Raw genomic sequence first — 21,555 nt, forward strand, 5'->3', positions numbered from 1 at the left:
TCCTACCAATATTTTTAAAACATATCTATACCCATGGTTATAAAAATCGCGTCTAAGCGCCGAGTACTCAACGAGTAATCCCCGAGTAAGCCCCGCCTAGGCCGAGTTCTCGGTGAGCCATCCCCGAGTACTCTCCGACTAAGGCCGAGTACTCACTGACTAAGACCGAGTACTCCCAACTCCCCAGTCGACCGCCTAGGGTCCGCCTAGCGACTTTTACAACCTTGTCTATACCTTAAAAAATAAAAACCAACTTATAATAATATTTTCAAAAAGTAGAAATGTTAGACAAAACAAACAAGAAGTAAACTGATGAACTGATCCATAAACTGCAACTTGCTTACACGTGCCAGCTTCTTAATGGTCGGCTGCATCATACTTCCCATACACCGGCCACACCGTAGCCAAGTTGCTCCAGATATTTTCTTGCTGACATGTCAAGGGCAGTCTCGTCATTCCAATTTCACTTAGGGCCACTTCCGTCATTTCAGCTCAACAAATACCTTTAACTCATCTCACATCGCACCACGTGTCCTCTAAAACCGGATCTTTAAAGATCCGCGATCCGCCTCAGCCCGTATATTGATCTTGTTACCACGTCATCACATTCCGTTCTGACATGTAGGCTGACGTGGCTGATGACATGGCACATTTTAGGCCCTCATTAACTCCATGTCATCACAAGGAATATAATATCCGCGTCTCGTTGTTTATCAACCAGTAGATCGTTAACGTCTTTTACGAACCCTAGATTTACGCTTTAGATACGATTTCGCTCAATTCGACTCTATTTGTTAATTGTTCCGTCGATTCGGTTTATAATTGAAGAATTTGTGTATGCGGTTGCTGATTTGCAGATGAGTTGACGGAGTTTACTGACGTGTTGTTGATATTGTTCGTGTGAATGTAAGTGTTTATGGTTAATTAGGTTATAATCGAAAGTAGGATGAGGTTTGATAGTGATTTTGGTGTGATAATTTGATGTTAATATGTTTTATTATGTGTTGAGATTGAGATTATGCTAGTCTAATTTAGATAAGATATTAAGATCTGGATGGAGATGTGTGTGTTTGGTGGATTTGTGTAGCTCTGTATTGAATTATGTATGAATAGGCTGTAAACGAACCTAATGAGAGGACGAGGCCTTGTTCATGTTCGTTCGTTAGACAAAATTAAGAGCGTGTTAGGAAGAATTTGCTAGAGTTGGACCTATATGAGGATATGAGTTTGTGGAGACGTAGGATGAAGGCTAAGGATTTTTAGGGGACGGTACTTTGGTGTCTTAGGGGCTTAGTTTCTCCCTTAAGTTTAGGTGGACTTTGCAAGTGATTGTCTTCTTGTTTATGTGTTCATATGTTGTTTATGATGTTATATTTGTTTTTATTTTATTATGTTTCTCTTTCATTACTTCTTTTGTTACTGGTAGGCTGGTAGCTTTCTATTTCTGTAGTTTTAGTTATGTATGTTTGTTCGCTGTATATTATGGTGCCAGGGGGTTTGGTTTCTCTAGAAGCAACCTCTCTATTCCCAGGGATAGAGGTAAGGTTTGCGTACATCTCACGCTCCTCGGACCCTAACAATAGCTTTGCTATTTGTGGGATTTACTAGGCATAGTTGTTCATGTTCGTTCATCAAGGAGATTATATTTATATTTTAATTTTACATATAGATTAATCACATAATACTCATATATTTCTGTTTTATAGTTAATAATAATGCTTAAATCTATATGATAAGATTATAAAAGTCATTAAAAATATCAAAAACCTTTATTGAACAAACATAGACAAGCAAACATTAACGAACATAAACGGACGTAAATGAACACATTATCGAATAGTCACGAACACATGTGAACGAACACGGCCTCTGTTAATGTTCGTTCATTAAGTTAATCAAATGATATTCCTTGTTTGTGTTCGAACGAACATTAACGAACTTCCCTCAAAACAGTCAGTCAAACGTTCTATTTGTTTACAACCCTACGTATGAATCTCATCTGTTTTTAGATATTTAGGGTTGGTATGATGGTATGGTTAACCTGTTTGATTATACTTCCTCTTTGTAGAACTTATGAAATGGAAAGGATAAGAATAATTGAAGACATTTCTTAATTGTTTCATTTCAATCTGGTTGATGAGGAGTGTCGGGGCGAGCACTAGTATCCCGGCAACTTACAGTTCTGCAGAGCTCAATCACCATAATAACCGAAAGGAGCAGAAGGAAGTGAGAGATGGAGCTGGAACAAATGGTCAAATGTTGTCTGAGGAAGATGAGTCAAGGATTAATGAGGATGTAAATGGTGGTAGGCAAATAGAGTTGGTGAAATCACAGGATGCTGTTAAACGACAGCATCAACAGCCTCAAGGGCCTGTGATACAATGGGAGAGGTTTCTGCCTCTTAGATCTCTCAAAGTTCTGCTTGTGGAAGATGATGACTCGACTCGTCATGTTGTTAGTGCCCTGTTACGTAATTGCAGCTATGAAGGTCTGTAACTGTTATATTCCATATATTATTCCAGCTCATATTGTTGAATATTCACCTTTTTAGTAGTCAACAAACTCATACACACTGATGGTACAACTTAGAAAGTGTTTTTTTTTTTTGACATTTTGTTTTATAAGTCCTTTCATCTGATTTTTGTTATGTGATACCATTGATTCTGATGAGCTAAATAGTACATTCCACTTGAAACAAGTAATTAGAAAATCACATAGTATATTTAATGAGATTAGCTCTTAAAGACATAGTTTACATCAGTATCATTCAATGGAGAACAATCTTCCAAGAAATTACATAATATTATATTTTTGAACAATTTATTCACCTCGTACGAGTCACTCCATTGCAGTTACTGCAGTGGCAAACGGTCTAGAAGCATGGAAAGTACTGATTGATCTCAACAAACAGATTGATCTAGTTTTAACCGAGATGGTTATGCCATATCTATCAGGAATAGGTCTTTTGACCAAGATCATGAACCTCATACCTCGCAAAAACATTCCAGTGATCAGTAAGTACCAATTTTGTTTTCATAAGAGATATAAGCTGTTATGTATTATACGTTCAATTGCTACACCTAATATATTTTATGTGCAGTGATGTCATCTGATGACTCTATGGGTATAGTCTTTAATTGTTTATCCAAAGGTGCAGTTGACTTTTTAGTCAAACCCATTCGAAAGAATGAGCTTAAAAACCTCTGGCAGCATGTGTGGAGGAAATGTCACAGTGTGAGTTAATTTAGTTATTATGCTTTTGGACTTTGGCTTCAGGTTTGTTTAGAGTTGATTTGGTGGAGTAGAATGTCAGTGTTTTGTGCTACTTCATTTCCCAAAACACATAAAGAAACTAAAGGAGTTATTTTCTTTTTTGCATTAATTTTTTTCGTGTTTTAATCAGTCTAGCGGTAGTGAGAGTGAGAGTGGTGTCGGTGCGCATAAACCTACAAAGCCGAGAAGAATTGAAGTATCTGATGATGAGAGTGATGGCAGTGATGAGGATGATGACAGGAGCATAGGCTTGACCGCTAAGGATGGAAGTGATGATGGAAGTGGCACTCAGGTAAATATCAAGCAATGGAGGGGTGTATGTGTGCGTTTCTTCACAAAGTCAAAATCTCAGTGTTATTTCCAGTGTTCTATATGATAGACAATCTTACATGTAGAATATTTTTAGGGTTAATGTTGGATACTAACCAACTCTCAACCTTTTAACTGATAATCACCTTAAATTCTTATATTTGCAGTGTTTATATCATTTGGCTTATTTTTGGACTTGTTGAAAATGCCATTTTGACATGTTGAACCGTTAAAATGCTTATGGTGAAAACTTTTATACATAGGTTAATGTTGGATAAAACTTTCAACATGTATCTTTTTTGTACATCTGGAGTCCATATAAGAGCATTTAACTTGTTTAACAGGTCAAATGGCATTTTCAGCAAGTCGATAAAAAGTTAAGGTTATACAACTACTGCAGAGAAAAAGTTACTAAACCTGTAAATTGTTAAAAGTTGGTTGGTTTTATCCAACAGTAACCATTATTTTTATATTTTTTTTTATCAAAATTAGACATCAATACTGTAAAGTGAGACCACTAATATATGTATATATATTCTTGGTTATATAGAGTTCTTGGACAAAAAAAGCAATAGAAGTTGAAAACACAAAGTATTCGTGGGACCAATTAACGGGGGGCCCGGATAGCACTTGTGCCCAGGTTATCCATGCAAGACCAGATAAAGTCAACACAAGAGAGCATGATGGAGACGATGATAAATTAGGTAACACATAGGTGCTTTTTTGTTGGAATCAAATGTGTCATATTTGTTTTTAGGGAAATTTTCTTATATATCACTACAAAACTTGCAAATATCATATATATCTAAACCAAATTCTATGTCTATAAATATATCCTTACAAAGCTTACCAATTATTATATATATCCAAATCAAGTTCTAAATATCACATGTTTCCCTCTAAAGTAATCAAAATAATAAATCCATTTTAACATATTTTATAAAAAGCAATTCATAATATGAACATTTTTCCCATTTTTAAATGCATTAATATTTTTATTTCACTCATTTTTCTACTGCTCTTTTTTTGTAGTTCCTTTTTCCATTTTTTACATAGTTACTTTATTGCTTTTTTAATTGACTTGAATTTTTTACAACAAATTTTCCAACAATCTTCACTATGTTTTTTATTACTTTTTGAACTGACTCAATCGAATATCGTTCTTGACCATCCTAAACTTTTTTTTAATATGATGTGGTTCATATTAAAAAAAAACTTATTATATGACATATTTATGAAAAATATAAAGTGTAAAGATAATAAACTTTTAAAGTGAGAGATTAAACAGTATTGAACATGTAAATAATACAAATCGCTGTAAAATCCCTAAAAAGATATCACATATGCAATTGCAACAGGGAAAGATTTGGAAATAGGAGTTCCCAGAAATCCAGAAAAAGTCAACGAGTCAAACTTGAAAGAAGCGAGTGAACCAAGGACCAAACCTACTAATAGTATTATGGTCACTAAAGCAAATGAATCCCTAAACGGTAAGGGCTCACCCGCCCTTGAACTCAGTTTGAAAAGACCACTTGATTTAGAAGATACCGATACCAGCACCCATAAGAGAAATGTTTTAAAACAGTCCGACCTTTCAGCTTTCTCCAGGTATTATTCTTACCGAGCCAGTCAGTCAGTTAGTTGGTTAGCTAGTTAGTCAGTCAGTCTGTTTATTCTGAATCTCTTATGCGTGTTGGCATACAGGTATAACACTGCATCGAACGCGAATCAAGCACAAACAGCAAATGTAGGCAGCTGTTCACCAGTAGATATAACAATTAGTTCAGAAGCAGCAAAACCCGTGAACAACTTATCTAACTCAAATGGGACCCCGAATCTAGGATCTAATGGCAGTAGCACTCATAACAACGATATGGGGTCGAGCACCAACAAGGCATTGGATGACAAAGCAATAATTCCTCCTGAAAGTGACAAGGCGGGACAGTATCAAGTCCGCCACCATCACCACCACTATCACCACCATCACCACCACCATATGCACAAGGCACAACAGCAGCAGAAAGAGTTGGTTAACCAGGATGGGGAATCTTCTAGAAACATAATGTCTAATGGTTTGACTGCACCGGCTGAGGGAAATGCTGCTAATTATGGGAGTGGATCAGGAAGAAGTAATAGTAAGAGTAATGGAGAAAATGATGGTACTGTAGCTGAAGGAGGTGATAATGGAGTTGCTGACAAGGGTAAAACTGGACATTTAAGAGGAAGTGGAAGCGCGAGTGGTGTTGATCATGACCGGCTAGCTCAAAGAGAAGCCGCACTTAATAAGTTCCGCCAAAAGAGGAAAGAAAGATGCCTTGAGAAAAAGGTATTCATTTAATATGCCTCTATAAAAGACCATCTTGCCCCTTCACAAATTCTATGATAAAAGGACACTGTTTTCATGACCGGACCGGAACTGGGCACGGAGCTGGTCCGGTTAAGCCTATTTAACCGTTTTTCATTTGAACCGGCCGGTTATAGTTTTGACTGGTGAACCGGTTGAACTGGACTGGGTGTCGGACCAGAATTACAATTGTTTTTCTTTTTCGTTTTATTCTTCAAAATACTTAGACTTCCTATTTTATTTATTTTTGTCTTAATATTTAGTAAAGTTGTAAACTCACACCAGAACATAAAGTACTTTTTTATTTTGTTACTCATATATAAAACAAAATGATTAAGAACTTTAAAAAACTCATAACAATATATCATTATATATATTTCATTTATATATTTAATATTATTTGAGGTCAGTTTTGTCATTTATCATATGCAATTATATGATTACATATATTTAAATTGGTTATTAGTTATTACACATATGTAATCACAAAGTTGCATATAATAAATGACATAACTATCCTTCAATAAATAAATAAAATGATTGACCGCTATGAATTCTTGAAAATATTTTGGGGCTCTTAAATACTTTCAATTTTTATATTAGTTATGACATCATCTAGTTCTTAGATCCCAGTCCGATCAGTGAACCATTAAGGTGACCGTTCTGTTATCTGGTCCGGTTCTGAAAATATTGTTAAAAAGGTAAAATCTTTTTTAATAATAATAATAATAATTTCTTGTGAAGGTGCGGTACCAGAGCAGGAAGAAGCTGGCGGAACAGAGACCGCGAGTCCGTGGGCAGTTTGTAAAACAAGGGGTGAACGGGAAGGATGCGGATTTGTGACGTTTATTTGGAATATGGAATATGTATATGAAGATGATATGTGTAGATATGAAGGGAACATTTTCCATGAAGGACTCTTCAGAAAGAAGAAAAAGTGCATACTTCCCTCATTGGTGTTGTAAGTTTCTGTTTTATAAGGTCTTTGGTTTGATCCTAAATGGGAAAAGGAACCCTATGCCTAATAAAGAATTGTCTGATTTGTAAGTTTAATTTTAATTTGGTTGTACTTATTTTATCTGACTTTAAAGAGACTCTTTATGCAGTTATATATAGTTGTTCAATCATGATTTGACACTTTGGTGCGAATGATCCTTTAATACACATGGAGTACGCAGATGCGTATCATGCTCCCCGATTACATGGTTAAATTTTCTCGTTGGTATGCGCATTACCCAAACCCGGTCTTGTAATCACCTCAAATGTTTCGGGTTTAGAGGGTTCTTTTGTTATCTTCCTTTTAATTTTTACCCTAAAAGTGACAACAGACAATGGATTCAGATTCTCCTTCACTTTCTTAAAACCTAAAGAATTTGCCCGAAACTAATGAAAATTACCAATATAACACCATAACACCCAAATTTCTTTTTACACTTTTCATCAAACAAACTAAGGTTTTATTAATATCTAAACAAACAAATTGCTATTGATCTATATATATAAGTTATCGAAATTGTATCAAAGAAAACAAAAAAATACTGCCAATCTATAATTCTTCTCTCTTATAACCAAGATTTCCTCAACTTTCATGCACACTTTCAACTACTTATCATCATCAACCAAAGACACATTCTCCATTTGATCACCATTCTCGTTATCTTTCACATTTTGTTCATCTCCAATAACCTTATTATTAGCCTGCTCTTCTGTCGGCTTCTCCTGATGTTTTTCCACAAGTTTCGGGCTTTGTTCCTCACTTGTTGTAGCCTTTACATCCGCCTGTAATTATCATTCAAATTTAAAAACCGCTATATTGGTTAACGCGTTGCAACCTAGAAAGTGAGAATTAAGTCATTAACCTTGTTCTTGTCACGCCACCCGAGCCCAAACGGTATAGATAACAAACTAATCTTTCTTGCAGGTATTTCTGGTGAAAGCTCTTGACTTGTTCTTATTACTGAAGAATCTTGTTTTGTAGATCTACCACCAAATACAAAAAAAAAAATGTTATCGGGCTGACCCGACCCACCCGTTTAGACAGCTTTAAGGTTATACCTTGGAGAAGGTTGTGCTTTAGTTTGACCAGATTGATATTGCAAGGTTGCCTCCAACATCGATTCTGCCATAACCGCTCTCTTCTCCATCTCAGCAAGGGAGGTGGTTGCGGTTTCATATTTCTCCTGAATAAACCAAAAAATTTAAAACACGTATTCATTTTTTTTAATCTCTTAAGTATTAATATTTACCTGAAGCACTTCAATGGCATATCTCTGAGCTGCAGCATCTTGCTCAGCATATCTGCGGGCATCTTCCGTCACCTTTTGTTCTTGCTCTACCCGCATCAAAACCTTTATTACAATGACAAATATTATGTCATTACCATGAAAAGTTGTATTGCTTGAATAATAATCAAATAAAATACCTGAAGCATGGCGTTCTCTTGTTCCTGTTTCTCAGCAAGGGCTTGTTTTAGTTCAGCAACATCCCTTTCTAATTGCTCAACCTAATAAAATTATTATATTTTTTGTTAATTTATTTTAATAATTTAGGGTCGTTGGTAAAAGTTCTTGTAGCATACCTTTGCACTTAATTCACGACGGTTATCCTGCTTGACTATCTCCATTAAGGCAGCTTCCAACTCTTCAGCTCTGAGGGGAAACAAATTATAAAAACATTGGGAAAACTTGTGGGGACCACTATAAAATCTCTCAAAAGTAGCCAAGCCGCTAATGATGTACTCGAGATTCACTCGCTAAAAGCTCAAATCAACCCGAGCTTAAACGAGCTCGAGCTTAAAAATAAGCTTGTTCAATAAATGAGCCAGAGCTCAAGCTGGCTAGCCTGTTATATATCTGATTTTCTTTTGCTATATTAAATCTATATTTATATAATAACTATTATTATATATAATTTTTTGATACAAATAACTTAACTGATTATACTATGTTCTACACAAAAAAAACTAATAGAGTATATATAAAAAATAAATTATAAATGTATATAAACTAAATAATAAATAATAAAAGAGCCAAGCTTGAAAAGCTACTCACAAGCCAAACTTGGGCTTTAGAAAAGAACTCAAGCTGGAGCTCTCGTAAGTTAAATGAGCTGGAGCTGGAGCTGGAGATCAGCTCGGCTCGACTCGGCAAAATAAGATACATAATGCATGTATAAATGTACAAATTAGTAATATATTTACCTGATTATGGCAGATCTTTTTTCCTCTAGTACTTGACATAGCTCATTCTTCAACCGTGCCAACTATAAATAACAATTTTAAATTATATAAATGTACAATACATTAAATAGATATTAACAGACTCTTGAATATGAAAAAACCACTGATCTATACCTGTTCTTGAACATCAGGTACATAATTAACCTCCGTGTCCCCTGACAGCTCATCCACACTAGAAGATACAGAACTCATTCTTGACAATTCACCGTTCACTATTTTATTTTCTGTTTTATTATCTTTAAAACCAAGAAGTTTGGATGAATCCCGCCACATTTTCAATCCCTTTGTTCTTTCCTCAAGAGCAGCTTCAACAGCCGGACGATGTTTGTTTCGTAACTCTAGTAACCGCTCCTCGTTGACATTTTGATAACCCATGCAAGCGGTCAACACAAGTTGACTACTGTCAAACGTTGACCCTGCTAACGACTGCAGCAGTGTAACCGCATCTCCAGCATCTTTTGTTGTCACTAATGCAGGTCCTACACAAAACTAAACAAACTTAAATTTCAACTTCTAGAATGGTCAAAAATAAATATATTTACACTTGTAACTACCATATAACTCCATTAACGCAAGCGCGGTTCGAAAGAGCATCACACGGTTTCCTTGAAATAACAATACATCCCACACACGAAGAACTGAAATTCATAATAAGAATATGAATTAAGAATAAATATTTAGACTTGTTATGAATAATAAAAATGTTAGTAAAGATCCTGACCACTTTCCCAAGGAAGCATATTCATAAATATTGAAAGGAACCATGGCCCGGAAACCCAGGCTATTTGGACTCCTAGGTAATCTAGATGGTTAACTGCATTAGATTAAAAGAAAACAAGATACATCAGAAATTAGGAAATATATATTGTGTTAAAATGAAAACTAATAACATATGCTGTATGAAAACGAACCTAATTTAGGAAATCTTTCACGCACCAGCTCCTCAAAAACAAGTTGATCAACCTGAAACGTGTCCGCTTTCGATATAAAACAGGTCCACTTTTAATCAAATGTAATTTAAGGAAAAGATATTATGATTTACTTGCGACTCGATCATTTCCTCAGAATAATAGCCCTCAAAATAATCATCAAGAATACCTAATAAGGCCCTGATAAAGAAATGCAATATGAGCATTTCAGAATCTTAAAAACATTTACCAAAATTAAAATATAAAACCCACCAAAAGGCGTTTTCTTCTGGCATTAGAAGCAATAATAAGCCCGCAAAGAAATTCATGGCCTGCAAGCAATCCAACACATTAGCATTATACTATTTGACTGCTGGTCAAATGAGTCAAATGCTGACCTGGCAGTAACCGACAGAGGGATTATGGTGAGCGTATGCTGTGAGTAAACGTCTCAAAGCGTTTCTACCACCCTCGTCCAGAGCAGGATGACCTGGAAAAGTCCTAGGTAAATCCTGTAAAATTCAATTTGTATGATTAGAAGATATGATTATAGTTAAATAGGCTTATGCTAAAGTGAAAACATTTAGGTGATAACTGATAACCTTCTCAATCTGCAATTTCCATTTTTCGGGCACGTCTACAGGGTCAACCGTTGACTTACTATTTGCTTCATCTACTTCTGACTTTTGATGGTCAATACTGTTATCCTTCTTATTGTCAGAGAGTAAAAGACTCTGATAATAATTCTTGATGTGCCAAGCCTTCACACCCACGAAAGCTTGCCAAAGCTGCAATTACACATGGTTAATTATATCTAGAATATAGGGATATGCATGAAACTGAAATAACCAAACACAACCTAAAACCGATTATTTGGTTTTGTATTTATTCAGAAACCGAATTTTTTGTTCGGTTTCGGTTTTACATGTACCAAAAAAAGCAAACCGAACCTGTAAAAACCGAAAAAAAATAAACTTTTGTTAATGAAATTTTTAATGTTAACTTGTTAAGTAACTTATAAAAATTAATAAATGTTGTAGACAAAATATTTTAGGCTCAAATGTGAAATAATCAATTAATCATTAATGAAGAAAAAAAATTTAGACCCAAAGTTTCAGGACGAAATTCAATATCTTGGATCACTTTTTTCGACTTAAAAATATCAAGCCCAAAGTTTCGGGCCCAAATTTATTATTTTGGGTCATTGTTTCATCCTAAAAATTACAAGCCTAAAGTTTCACGCCCAAATTCATTATTTTGGGTCACTTTTTTCAACCCAAAAATTTCAAGCCTAAAGTTTCAGGCCCAAATTCATTATTTTCGGTCATTCTTTTCGACCCAAAAGTTTCAAGCCCAAGTACATTATTTTGGGTCATTTTTATCAACCAAAAAATTTTATGCCCGAGCGGCAGAAGCGAAAAAAACAAAACCAAACTGAACTCATTGTGAAAACCGAAAAAACTGAAATACCTCTCCTCTAAGAGCCATTGGTACCCCCCCTTGAACAAGAAACTCCAACTCCTGTTTCCATAAAATTGAAGATTCCAGCGAGGCAGCTGGATCACTAGTGCCACCTGGCGCTGGGACACCGACACCGACACTTGACGGGGCCTCGGGAATCGAGTCTGATTCCGCCCTATCCAAATCATAAAACTCATCCTCAGAATCCTCTTCCGCTCCAGTATCTTGCTCGTTTTTTGTCACACTAACCTTTTTCTTGACACGTGCATTCATCATATTCTCAATGGCCCGTAGAGACGGCCTAATCTGAGCCCATATCTGGGCCCGATGACTCGTTTCAGAAGCAACATCCTCAGAAGCTTCCGGAACCTTCTCAGAGTCACCCTCAAGTGAAGCCGAGTCAGTTACAGGCAACTGAGCAAACTCTGACGGGCGTTCTAGAAAGTTCTTCCACCTATCCGACCGCTCCTCCTCTTCCTCCTAAAACCACGAAAATATTACAAATTACCACATTTTGCATTATAACATTTTCATCTAATGAAAACATTATACCTTGTAGATATTTGAATATTCATGGTATCTTTGTACATGTTGCGGTCTCACTGCAAAACCATACGCGTCTCTGTCCAATAATATTTTCATTAGTTTCCAGTCAAATACGCAATCACTAATCACATTTCTAACTCTAAGTTCTTCTATCATAGAGGTGTACAAATCGGTTAATGGGCCGAAATCAGACCGGTTTAGTCAATGCATGATCAAAACTGGTTCGGTTTAGTCAATTAGGGTCGACTTACGAATTGATCTACAAACCAGTTTTTCCATTTCCTAATCTGCAATATTATTTTCTAATGAAACTTTTTGGTCCAAATTTTATTTAGCTCTAAGACCATGTGTAGTGGTGGCTTTGCCACCTGCGTTTTGAGCCATAACGCGGGGGGTACACCCCCCCCCCCCCCCCCCCCGCGTTATGTTGAAGCCAAATTTCCAAGCGTTTTATATACAATGCTGAAAACACAAGGGTATAACTCTGGAAACACCGCCCCCCTCCAAGTTATGCCAACTTTATGACTACACTTGTTTTTTATACAAAACCATAACTCTGGCTGGGCGCCATCTGACTGGGTGCCACGTGAAGCATAACCCTTAGATACACATGGTCTAATAATATTAATAAAGAAAAAGTGTGACTACAAAAAGACTAAATGTGACTTTTTCATCTTAAAAAAAAAGAGATTCCAATAACAAGATTCAAAATCCCACCAATAAAAATCTGATCTTTAACAAACCCAATTAGCATTAATCATCAGAAACCTAATTAACCAAAAACCCTTAAATTAAAAATGTAATTAAAGATCAAAAAGTATTAAACATTGAAAAAAGGGTGAAATTAAAAACCCTAAAAGAAAGGGGTTTGAAACTGAATCGACTAATAATAATAATAATAATAATAATAATACCTCTTATGTTCAAAAGCAACAAGTGGGTTATTCAAGATTTGTGGCTTAGCCTTCATTATCGGATTGAATTGATGTTAACTTGGTGGTGGTGGTGGTGAGTGTAGCAAGTACAGTCAATCAGTCAGTCGGTGGTTTGGTTTGATCAATTGCAGATATAATAATAATACGGTGGAGAAGATCACGTGATTATCATGTGCAACATTATTTCTTCAGATCTATAGATAAAGAAACCTCATTTTCACTTCGTTTATGTCTGTGTTGACTTGGGTTTATAAGTTTTCAGGATATTATTATTATTGTTATTATTATTACTGGTATCAACTATCAAGATAACATGTGTCACTAATTAAGTAATTAGTTACGTTATTTATTTTTATGGGCTTAAAACGTCAAATTAAAATGTCATGCCAATGTTCGTTAACAATAAGGTTTTAACTAATTAATTTATTTAATACCACGTAATGGTTTAAAGTCTTATTGTTTTCTTATTAACCGTTTAAACCTTAACACCACGACTTGATGTGTTAAAAACTCGTTACCATGTCACATCGCTTTTGTTGCTTCTATTACGCCTTGTTGTTGAGTTTTTTAACAAAGGAAATAAAATGAAAGGAGAGAGAATGATAAGAAAGGGAAGGGAAGGGAAGGAAAATTTTTTTAATTAGGTGTGTTCTTGAGTTTGAAGGAAATTAGAGGAAAGGAAAGGATAACTATGTTAAAAAATAGTTATCCTTAGTAATCATCCCATTTTTTGGAGGATAACTTATTAGGAAAATACATTAATGTAATCCCTCCTAACTCCTCCTACTCCTTTCCTTTCCATCCTAAAAAAAACTCAAGAACACTTATTTTTTAACTATCCTTAGTTTTCCTTTCCTTTCCATCATTTAAAAAAACTCAAGAACAGGGCGTTAAAGTCCCACAACAAGTGGTTTTAGTGATTGTTTATGGGTTTATAATAATTCAACGATATTTATAAATTTTATTAATTAGCCACACTTAACACATGATAATTTTTGTTCTCTCTTGTACACATACTACTAGTCTACTACTTTCCTCTCTATTTACCTCTTCTATATATATTTTTTTTAATGAATAAGTTTAAAACATTAATTGAAAAGTGTAATCATAATCCTAACTTATAATAAGGAGATTCATAATTTAGGATGACATATTTTGCAAAGGTTTTCATTTTGGATATCCCTTCATTATTTTTGCCACTTACATGTATTACACTGATAAAAAATAAAGTTTTTTTATTTATGAAAACTCTGGTTTCACTTTATACATGGTGATATAATTAAAAAGATGGTGTATATTATAATGTATGATAACTATAGGGATGTTTAAGAAACATAATTTTTTTATTGTTTATAAATTGTAATCTACATATAAAAGCTCGTTAGCTCACTTCTTTTGACTCATATTGAACATTTGAACATGTTTTTAAATTTTGCTTTTATAAAAAGAATAAAATACTTCTTTTTATTAATTTTAAAATAAATAATAAACTATTTACCTACAACTTTTTGTTAGCCGAGCTCCAACTCCAAATTTAGTTTGCTAAGAGTAACTAATATGAAATACTAAAAAATAAAATTAAAAATAGAAGACTAAACTGTGGTTTTCTTCCATTTGTTTTGTCCAAATCTGCGGTTTTAGTCAAATAGTTTTAAATATGAGATTTTCGTCCATGTGGTTTTATTTCACTTGCAATTAAACCCGACCTCACTAACCCCGTTAAGTCTGGTCGTTGAACCTATCAGAGTGCCGCTCACGTGAGGTGTAATTTTGTCTTTTTTAATCCCAAATTTGCAAGCCCCCTCGCGTGAGGGGCTAAGGTGTATTTGGGGAGAAAAAATGACAAAACTACCCCTCATGTAAGGGACACGATGATGGGTTTAACGACCAGACTTAACGGGATTAGTGAGGTCGGGTTTAATTGCAAGTGAAATAAAACCACATGGACGAAAATTGCAGGTTTTGAACTATTTGACTAAAACCGCAGATTTAGACATACCACATGAGCGGAAACTGCAGTTTACTCAAAATAGAATGTTCTATCATAAAACGGAAAATAATGAGAATATTTCATTATAACTTTAAATTTTGTTTTTTTACTCAATAACAAGAATCTGTCCTTCAAGATTGATAAAAGATAATTAACGAACAATATATGTATAAACCGTCTTTTATTATAACCAAAAAATTTAAAAGCTGATTACAATAATTTTGGTTATGTTGGTGATGATGATTAACCGTAACTTGATTGATATATATATATATATATATATATATATATATATATTAATTAGCCAACTTCTCAACCATATTCATTTGTGTTCACCTTAGATAGTAATCAATAACAAAGTTGTGAACTTCTAGTAGATAAAATAGACAACATTGGTTGATATGAGGATGCTGTTAAATGTTAATATTCTCTTATAATAATAAATATGTGCCATTTACTGTAGATTCATTCAAAAGGTTAATCTAATATCCTATTTTATAAGAGAGAAAAAATTGGTAAACTAAATAAATATATTATATTGTTCGTAAAACCGACGATGGTGATTGCATTTTTTATACAAGACAACATTAATTTCACTCAAATTAAAGTTTTAAAACGACTGTTTTGTGTTGTTTGGTTATTATCTATAATATGTTGTTTTGATGATAACCATATAATTTTACCATATTAAGTTTATTGTTATTATTACTCCACCTCCTCCATCACCTTTATTGGTCAAAAAGGGTTTTTCTAAGATGCTTAAAGTTGGTGCTTAGTAAATGCTTTTAAGTGAAATTATGTTTCACCTATGGATTTTAGTAAAAAGAAAAAAATTAAAATCTAGTTTAATAAAAAAACAGATTATTTAAAAATATGTGTAATGAATTTTGCCTAAGTTGATTAGTTTATATAACAAACTCTTAAACTTTTGAAGCAATTTGGTCAAAATCAACGTATTAAAAGATGACTTAGACCACAAGTAGTGGAAACTGAACATATAGGGAATATAGGGGTTATATGACACGTGGCGTCGCAATCAGTAATTAGGAGTTTTGTAAAACGTGGTGTAATGGTAAAAAGCCTCAAAACCCATTTGCAATCATTACCTTTTTATACTTCTCTCAGACAACATCTCGTTGTGTACACAACGAGCACCTCCAAAACGAGCACTAATATGAGGGAGGGGCAGTGTACAACTCGTTGTGGACCACGTTCTGAGAGGAAAACGTGACCACTACATGTGGTCTTAGGCTATGTCTAGTGGAGGGGCTACAAATGAGGGTGAATTGTGACATGTGGCGCCCAGTCAGCAAGGGGTGAGAATTTGTTTTGGGGTGTAATGGTGTAGGGGCTACAAATTGGGCCCACAGTATTTTTTTTATTATTTTCTTTTTATAATTAAACTAATCAAATAAAAACCAATTTCTTCAAATAATTAAGAGTAAAGTGTCATTTTCGTCCTTGTGGTTTGATAAATAATGCGAATTTAGTCCAAAAAGTTTATTTTTTGCATATGGACCCTCCACGTTTCATAGTTCTTGCCTATTACATCCAAATCACTAACCTCGTTAAATTAGGGGTAGACATGTCTTTTTACTCTTTCTTTATTATAATACTTATTTCAGTGAACTGCGGCCTTCGTCCTTGCGGTTTGTCCAAATTTGCAGTTTTAGTCTAATAGTTTCAAGTTTTTAATTTTCGTCATTGTAGTTTCATTTCACTTGCAATTAAACCCGAATTTATTAACCTCGTTAAGTATGGTTGTTAACCCATTTGCGTGCCCCTCATGTGACGATCAGTTTTGTCGTTTTCATCCCCAAATAAACCTCGGTCCTAATTCGCAACCTCCTCACGTGACGGGCTAGGGTGTATTTGGGGAAAAAGGAAAATAGAAGAAACAAAATTGCACCTCACGTGAAGGGCACACTGATGGGTTTAACGACCAGACTTAATGAGATTAGAGAATTCGAGTTTAATTGCAAGTGAAATAAAACCGTAGGGAAAAAAATTGCAAATTTGAAACTACTGGACTAAAACTGCATATTTTGACAAACCAGAAGGACGAAAACCACAGTTCACTTAAATAAGTATTATAATAAAGAAATAGTGAAACGACATGTATACCCCTAACTTAACGATTAAAATTAACGAGGTTAGTGATTTGGATGTAATTGGCAAAAACTGGGAAACTTGGAGGGTCCATATGCAAAAAATAAACTTTTTAGACTAAATTCGCATTATTTGCCAAACCACAAGGACGAAAATGACACTTTACTCAATAATTAAATAAAAATACATTAAAATTAGAAAGAAATACAAAAAAATACATAACTAAAAATATAAAAAAAAAACATATAGCTCGGTTGGCGTACATGTTTAGGTTCGGGTCGGGAAATTGAAACGGATAGCTCGGTTGGTTTAGGTTTATCGGGTTCCATTGTAAGTTCACGTTCGGTTGGTTTTGCGAACCATGGTATTGACCGAAAGGAGGGAATGGGTGGTTCGGTTGGTTCGGGTTGTTTATAGGATTCATTTTGCATATACATATATATACACACACACAACATATATACATATACATATACATATACACATATATATATATATATATATATATATATATATCACACAACATGTATACATATACATATACATATATACACACACACAACATATATACATATTCATATTTATACACACACATACATATAATATAATAACAATATTTCTTCTTATTCTAGGCGATAAAAACACCCCGCCCCTTTTCGCCCACTTATCGCCGGGGGGGGGGGGGGGGTGTTCGCGCCCCTTCGTGCCCAAAATTCGTCCAAATCGGCGCCCACTACACATAGCCTTAGTGGTGAGAATCCATAGTTTGTTGGAAAATAAATAATTTAAAATAATATATCAATCCAAACTAAAGATTTTTTTTTTAAGAAATCAAGTAAATTTTTTATATGTGACAACTAAGTAACACAAATAAAAATACATAAATGGGTAGATAGGTAAACGCGTCTTAGTTTATGGGAGAGAAAATGAAAATTTGGGCTTGATGCTACATGGTCTCAAGTTTGAATCCAGTCCCAAGCAATTTTATTGTACCTTGTTTACGTATCATTGGGAAGCGTATTAACATAAATACAACAGCAAGAAGTGGCAATACAAAAGTCAGTGGATCTTTAGGCGACATGTTTTCCTGAAACAAAAGATGGTAGACTTGAGCTATCCATTGTTGCCTGTGATCACAAACATATGAGGTCGTCTTTTCCATTGGGTTGCCCCGGATAATCAAACTTTTATTCGTTAATCATTAAAGATAAATAAAAAATTATTGCATTTATTTTGTCCTTTATCTTAAATGGTAATAAATTAAAATTAAATTATATTATCATTACATAATAATTCACTTCCATGCTTCATATAAATGCACAACACCCACCGGGATAACTAATAAAATAAAAGCGTCATCAATAACTCCATTAAAACTTTGTCAAGCATAGTTAATAAAAGCATTAAACAAATATTAGATTTTTAAAACCTTGGAAAATATTTGAAACGGGTACACGAATTGTTTGCAAAATATAAAAATTAATCGTAATGGTTTATAAGTGAAAGGTTAGAACCGGAAAATAATAATTAAGGTTAAAGATTAAAGTTGATCAACGGAGTTTGTAGACATATATCTTAGTGTTAGAGACAAAGTTTATTTTAATTAGTTCATTTGGTTTCTTATTTTAAGTTTAATTAAAAGTTTTGGTGAGCAAGTTAGATTTCTATAGTATTAATAGATGGTTAAGGATTATTGTTTTGTGTGTAGTTTTCGTTATATTGAAAGAGTCGTGGTGAGTTATCACATAATTATCGGTGTTGTTTGTGTGCTTGATCCAGTTAATTCCAACAAAATGAACGTATTTACTAATGACAAAAAATTTGCGCCGATATGATATCTCCGTCTTTTGATTACATGGATCACCTTGTTTATAGCTAAAATTAGTACATGTTTTTCGCTATATCGCATGAGCAAAACTTACTTATTAACTTATCACATTACAAGATTCGCATATCCAGTGGCGGAACTACAGGGGGGTCAAGGGGGTCAACTAACCCTCCGGCCGGCCAACCTTTCTTAATAGCGGTTTCAAAATAGTGATGGTTTTTTTTAGAGATTGACCCTTATATTATTGGAAAACACAGATGAAGTGTAGATAGAAAGGTAAAAGAAGAGTATATTTGATTCGGCTTAGGCTTAGTTTCCGGTTAGCCGGAGGTGCCGTTAAAAAAAGTGAAGACGAAAGAAAATGTACGATGGTCTTATATTTTGGTTAAAGTTAACATCTTGGGCCAATTCAGATAAGCCCAACCTGCAGACTTCTAAGTTTTTACTTCCTTATCTGTTTATTTAGTTTTTTACCAACGAAAAATAAATATTAGTGTCAAATGTTGCTTTATATTTTATAATAGGTGCTTCTCTCGTATTTCTTTTTAGTTGTTTTCCATTTTTACTTTAGTTTTTTTAGTTAAAGAAAATATGCTATAAAAATTATAGATACATTTTTTATATACATTTTAACTTTATTATATTACTATGTTTATATATATTGATTGGTAACAAATTTTTGTATACTAAATAAAAATAATATTTTCGACCCCGCTTAAATAGTTCTGGTTCCGTCACTATGCATATCAGTTTTGTGAAGTTATTACAACAAAATCGGGTGCATGATAAAAAAAAATAAGAATACAAATGACAACTTTAAAAACCTTAAATATTAGTATCATGTAGAAGTTTTTTATCGATCGCAACAATATGTATTAACCGCATATTGAAGACATAGTAAAATTAACAAGGTTTCAAACAATAACATGCATCTTCGTTTACAAGGTCTGTATCGTTTTTGCAAACCCCATCGTCATATCCACTTCTTATGCATGCGTCTGCACATTTGCTTTTCAGACATGGACCTGTCCACTTTAAAAATCTACACATTTCATCATGAGCAAACCCTGTGAAGAGGTAGGTCCCAGCAGAGCCCAGTTGGACCCGCAAGACTCAACTTAAACAGGGACGTCTGCGCAGAGACCAACTGGATCCGCAGGACCAACCATGCTCAGAGAAGTGACGTCCTTACGCGCAGTATGCAAGCTGGTCCCGCAGGAAATGCCTCCCATGGTGGACTCCGCCTGTTCCCGCAGCCTCGGATACAAGCCATGAGGGAAGGCCACCCGCGCAGCATGGCTACACGCACTAGGTACTTAGCTCTCGTTCAGTGTCACCTGAAGGAATGAGCAAAGCCGGGAGCAATCCCGCACAGAGGCGGGAGGGGGAATACTCCCGCCCAAATAAGCCAGTCTATACTGAAGGACCTTTCACTGTACCTGACGAGGTATGGGCGAAAGATCTTATCAGGGATACGACAGCTCACTGATACAGTATGGCGAGCAGCATGCTCCTGTACTGTATCACTATTAAGCCGCTGCCTACTCACCAACTACTGTCATACCACGTGTGTAGCCGGCAGTTGGTGGAAAGGGAATAGTATACAGCAGGCCTGGTCGCTATCAGCCGCTGCCTACCCACCAACTACCAGCAGGGCACGTGCGTAGGCTACTGTTGATGAACAGGAACACTGTTGCAGCCGGCCATACCTCCTTGGAAACCTACCTTCAGCTATAAATACCCCAAATGGTATGATCATCAAAGACAACATATCTTATTACATTATCATCATATTATACCTGATATCTGCTCTAGCAATCTCTTAATATACTTTTATATTTAAAGAGCAATCTAGTCTGATTCTCACGCCGGAGGGTGGTCACAAGGAGGAACCCCCCCTTCTCAGTGACGAGCTCACGGTGTCTGTTTTGCAGGTTATCAGAAGAACCATCTTCCAAGGGTCTAACCCCTCGTGGGAAACAGCTATCCAACCCCCAGGTTACCAGTAATCTGTCTGGGGTTCGGTTAGTGTTTCTTCATTGGCGCCATCCGTGCATAAAGCTAGAACTTTATTTTTCTCCAGTTTTTTCAAACTTCTGCAAAGATGGTTAGAGAAATTCCGGTAACCATAACCCCTGCTACTAGGGGGAATACCGGCAACACAGTTTTTACAAACACTACCCCGGCTACCGAAGCCGGGGCAAGCGAAGTAAATTTTACGAACACTACCCCACTTACCAAAGCTGGGGCAAGTGCAGTAAATGATCGCCTACTGGGATCCACTGATACCCAGGTTGAGAAACGAAGACTCCCCCGCCAAACTCTCGATGAAGTTAAGGCATGGGCGGAGGCACGACAAAAGGAATTCCAGGCTGAGTTGGACGAACGCTTGCGTTCCGTGCAACAGGCCGACGAATTCGAATACTGGGAGGATGACTCGGAGGAATCCGACTCCGACGCGAACCCTCGCCATAGGGCAAAAGGGAAGCATAAGGAAACGGAATCCCAACCGAAAAGGCATTTTGGACAAGCCTTCAAACCAAAAAGCACAGGTGGAAGTCCACGAGACTTCTCTAAAACGTTCAGACCAAACGTTGCAAATGCAGGAACGTCC

At 35.4% G+C, this 21,555-nt stretch overlaps 2 protein-coding genes across 3 annotated transcripts; one reads left to right on the forward strand and one right to left on the reverse strand.

Moving 5' to 3' along the window:
- The first annotated feature begins 706 nt into the window (after positions 1-706).
- On the forward strand, positions 707-7,035 carry LOC143551689 (two-component response regulator-like PRR73). Its single transcript, XM_077042070.1, has 9 exons — positions 707-906; positions 2,069-2,488; positions 2,853-3,014; positions 3,101-3,234; positions 3,404-3,565; positions 4,133-4,286; positions 4,941-5,190; positions 5,287-5,908; positions 6,671-7,035. The coding sequence occupies exons 2-9, from the start codon at positions 2,137-2,139 to the stop codon at positions 6,767-6,769; spliced, it is 1,935 nt and encodes a 644-aa protein (XP_076898185.1). The 5' UTR covers positions 707-906; positions 2,069-2,136; the 3' UTR covers positions 6,770-7,035.
- Positions 7,036-7,341: 306 nt separating this feature from the next.
- LOC143551692 (uncharacterized) lies at positions 7,342-13,058 on the reverse strand. 2 transcript variants are annotated; one of them, XM_077042073.1, is made up of 18 exons: positions 12,994-13,058; positions 12,086-12,155; positions 11,543-12,013; positions 10,675-10,860; positions 10,471-10,584; positions 10,346-10,404; positions 10,211-10,273; positions 10,076-10,131; positions 9,886-9,978; positions 9,719-9,802; positions 9,279-9,643; positions 9,126-9,187; positions 8,505-8,574; positions 8,349-8,429; positions 8,173-8,274; positions 7,982-8,106; positions 7,786-7,906; positions 7,342-7,705 (listed from the first exon to the last, which is right to left on the reverse strand). In XM_077042073.1, the coding sequence occupies exons 1-18, from the start codon at positions 13,047-13,049 to the stop codon at positions 7,529-7,531; spliced, it is 2,355 nt and encodes a 784-aa protein (XP_076898188.1). In that variant the 5' UTR covers positions 13,050-13,058; the 3' UTR covers positions 7,342-7,528. The 2 variants fall into 2 exon arrangements, with proteins under 2 accessions (XP_076898188.1, XP_076898187.1); XM_077042072.1 differs by having other exon boundaries at positions 10,076-10,127; positions 10,207-10,273.
- Positions 13,059-21,555: the final 8,497 nt, after the last annotated feature.

Source organism: Bidens hawaiensis, unplaced genomic scaffold (assembly GCF_021521415.1).
Source record: "Bidens hawaiensis isolate Kalapana, Puna unplaced genomic scaffold, B.hawaiensis_p1.1 tig00016560_1, whole genome shotgun sequence".
In the NCBI taxonomy this organism is placed as follows: Eukaryota; Viridiplantae; Streptophyta; class Magnoliopsida; order Asterales; family Asteraceae; genus Bidens; species Bidens hawaiensis.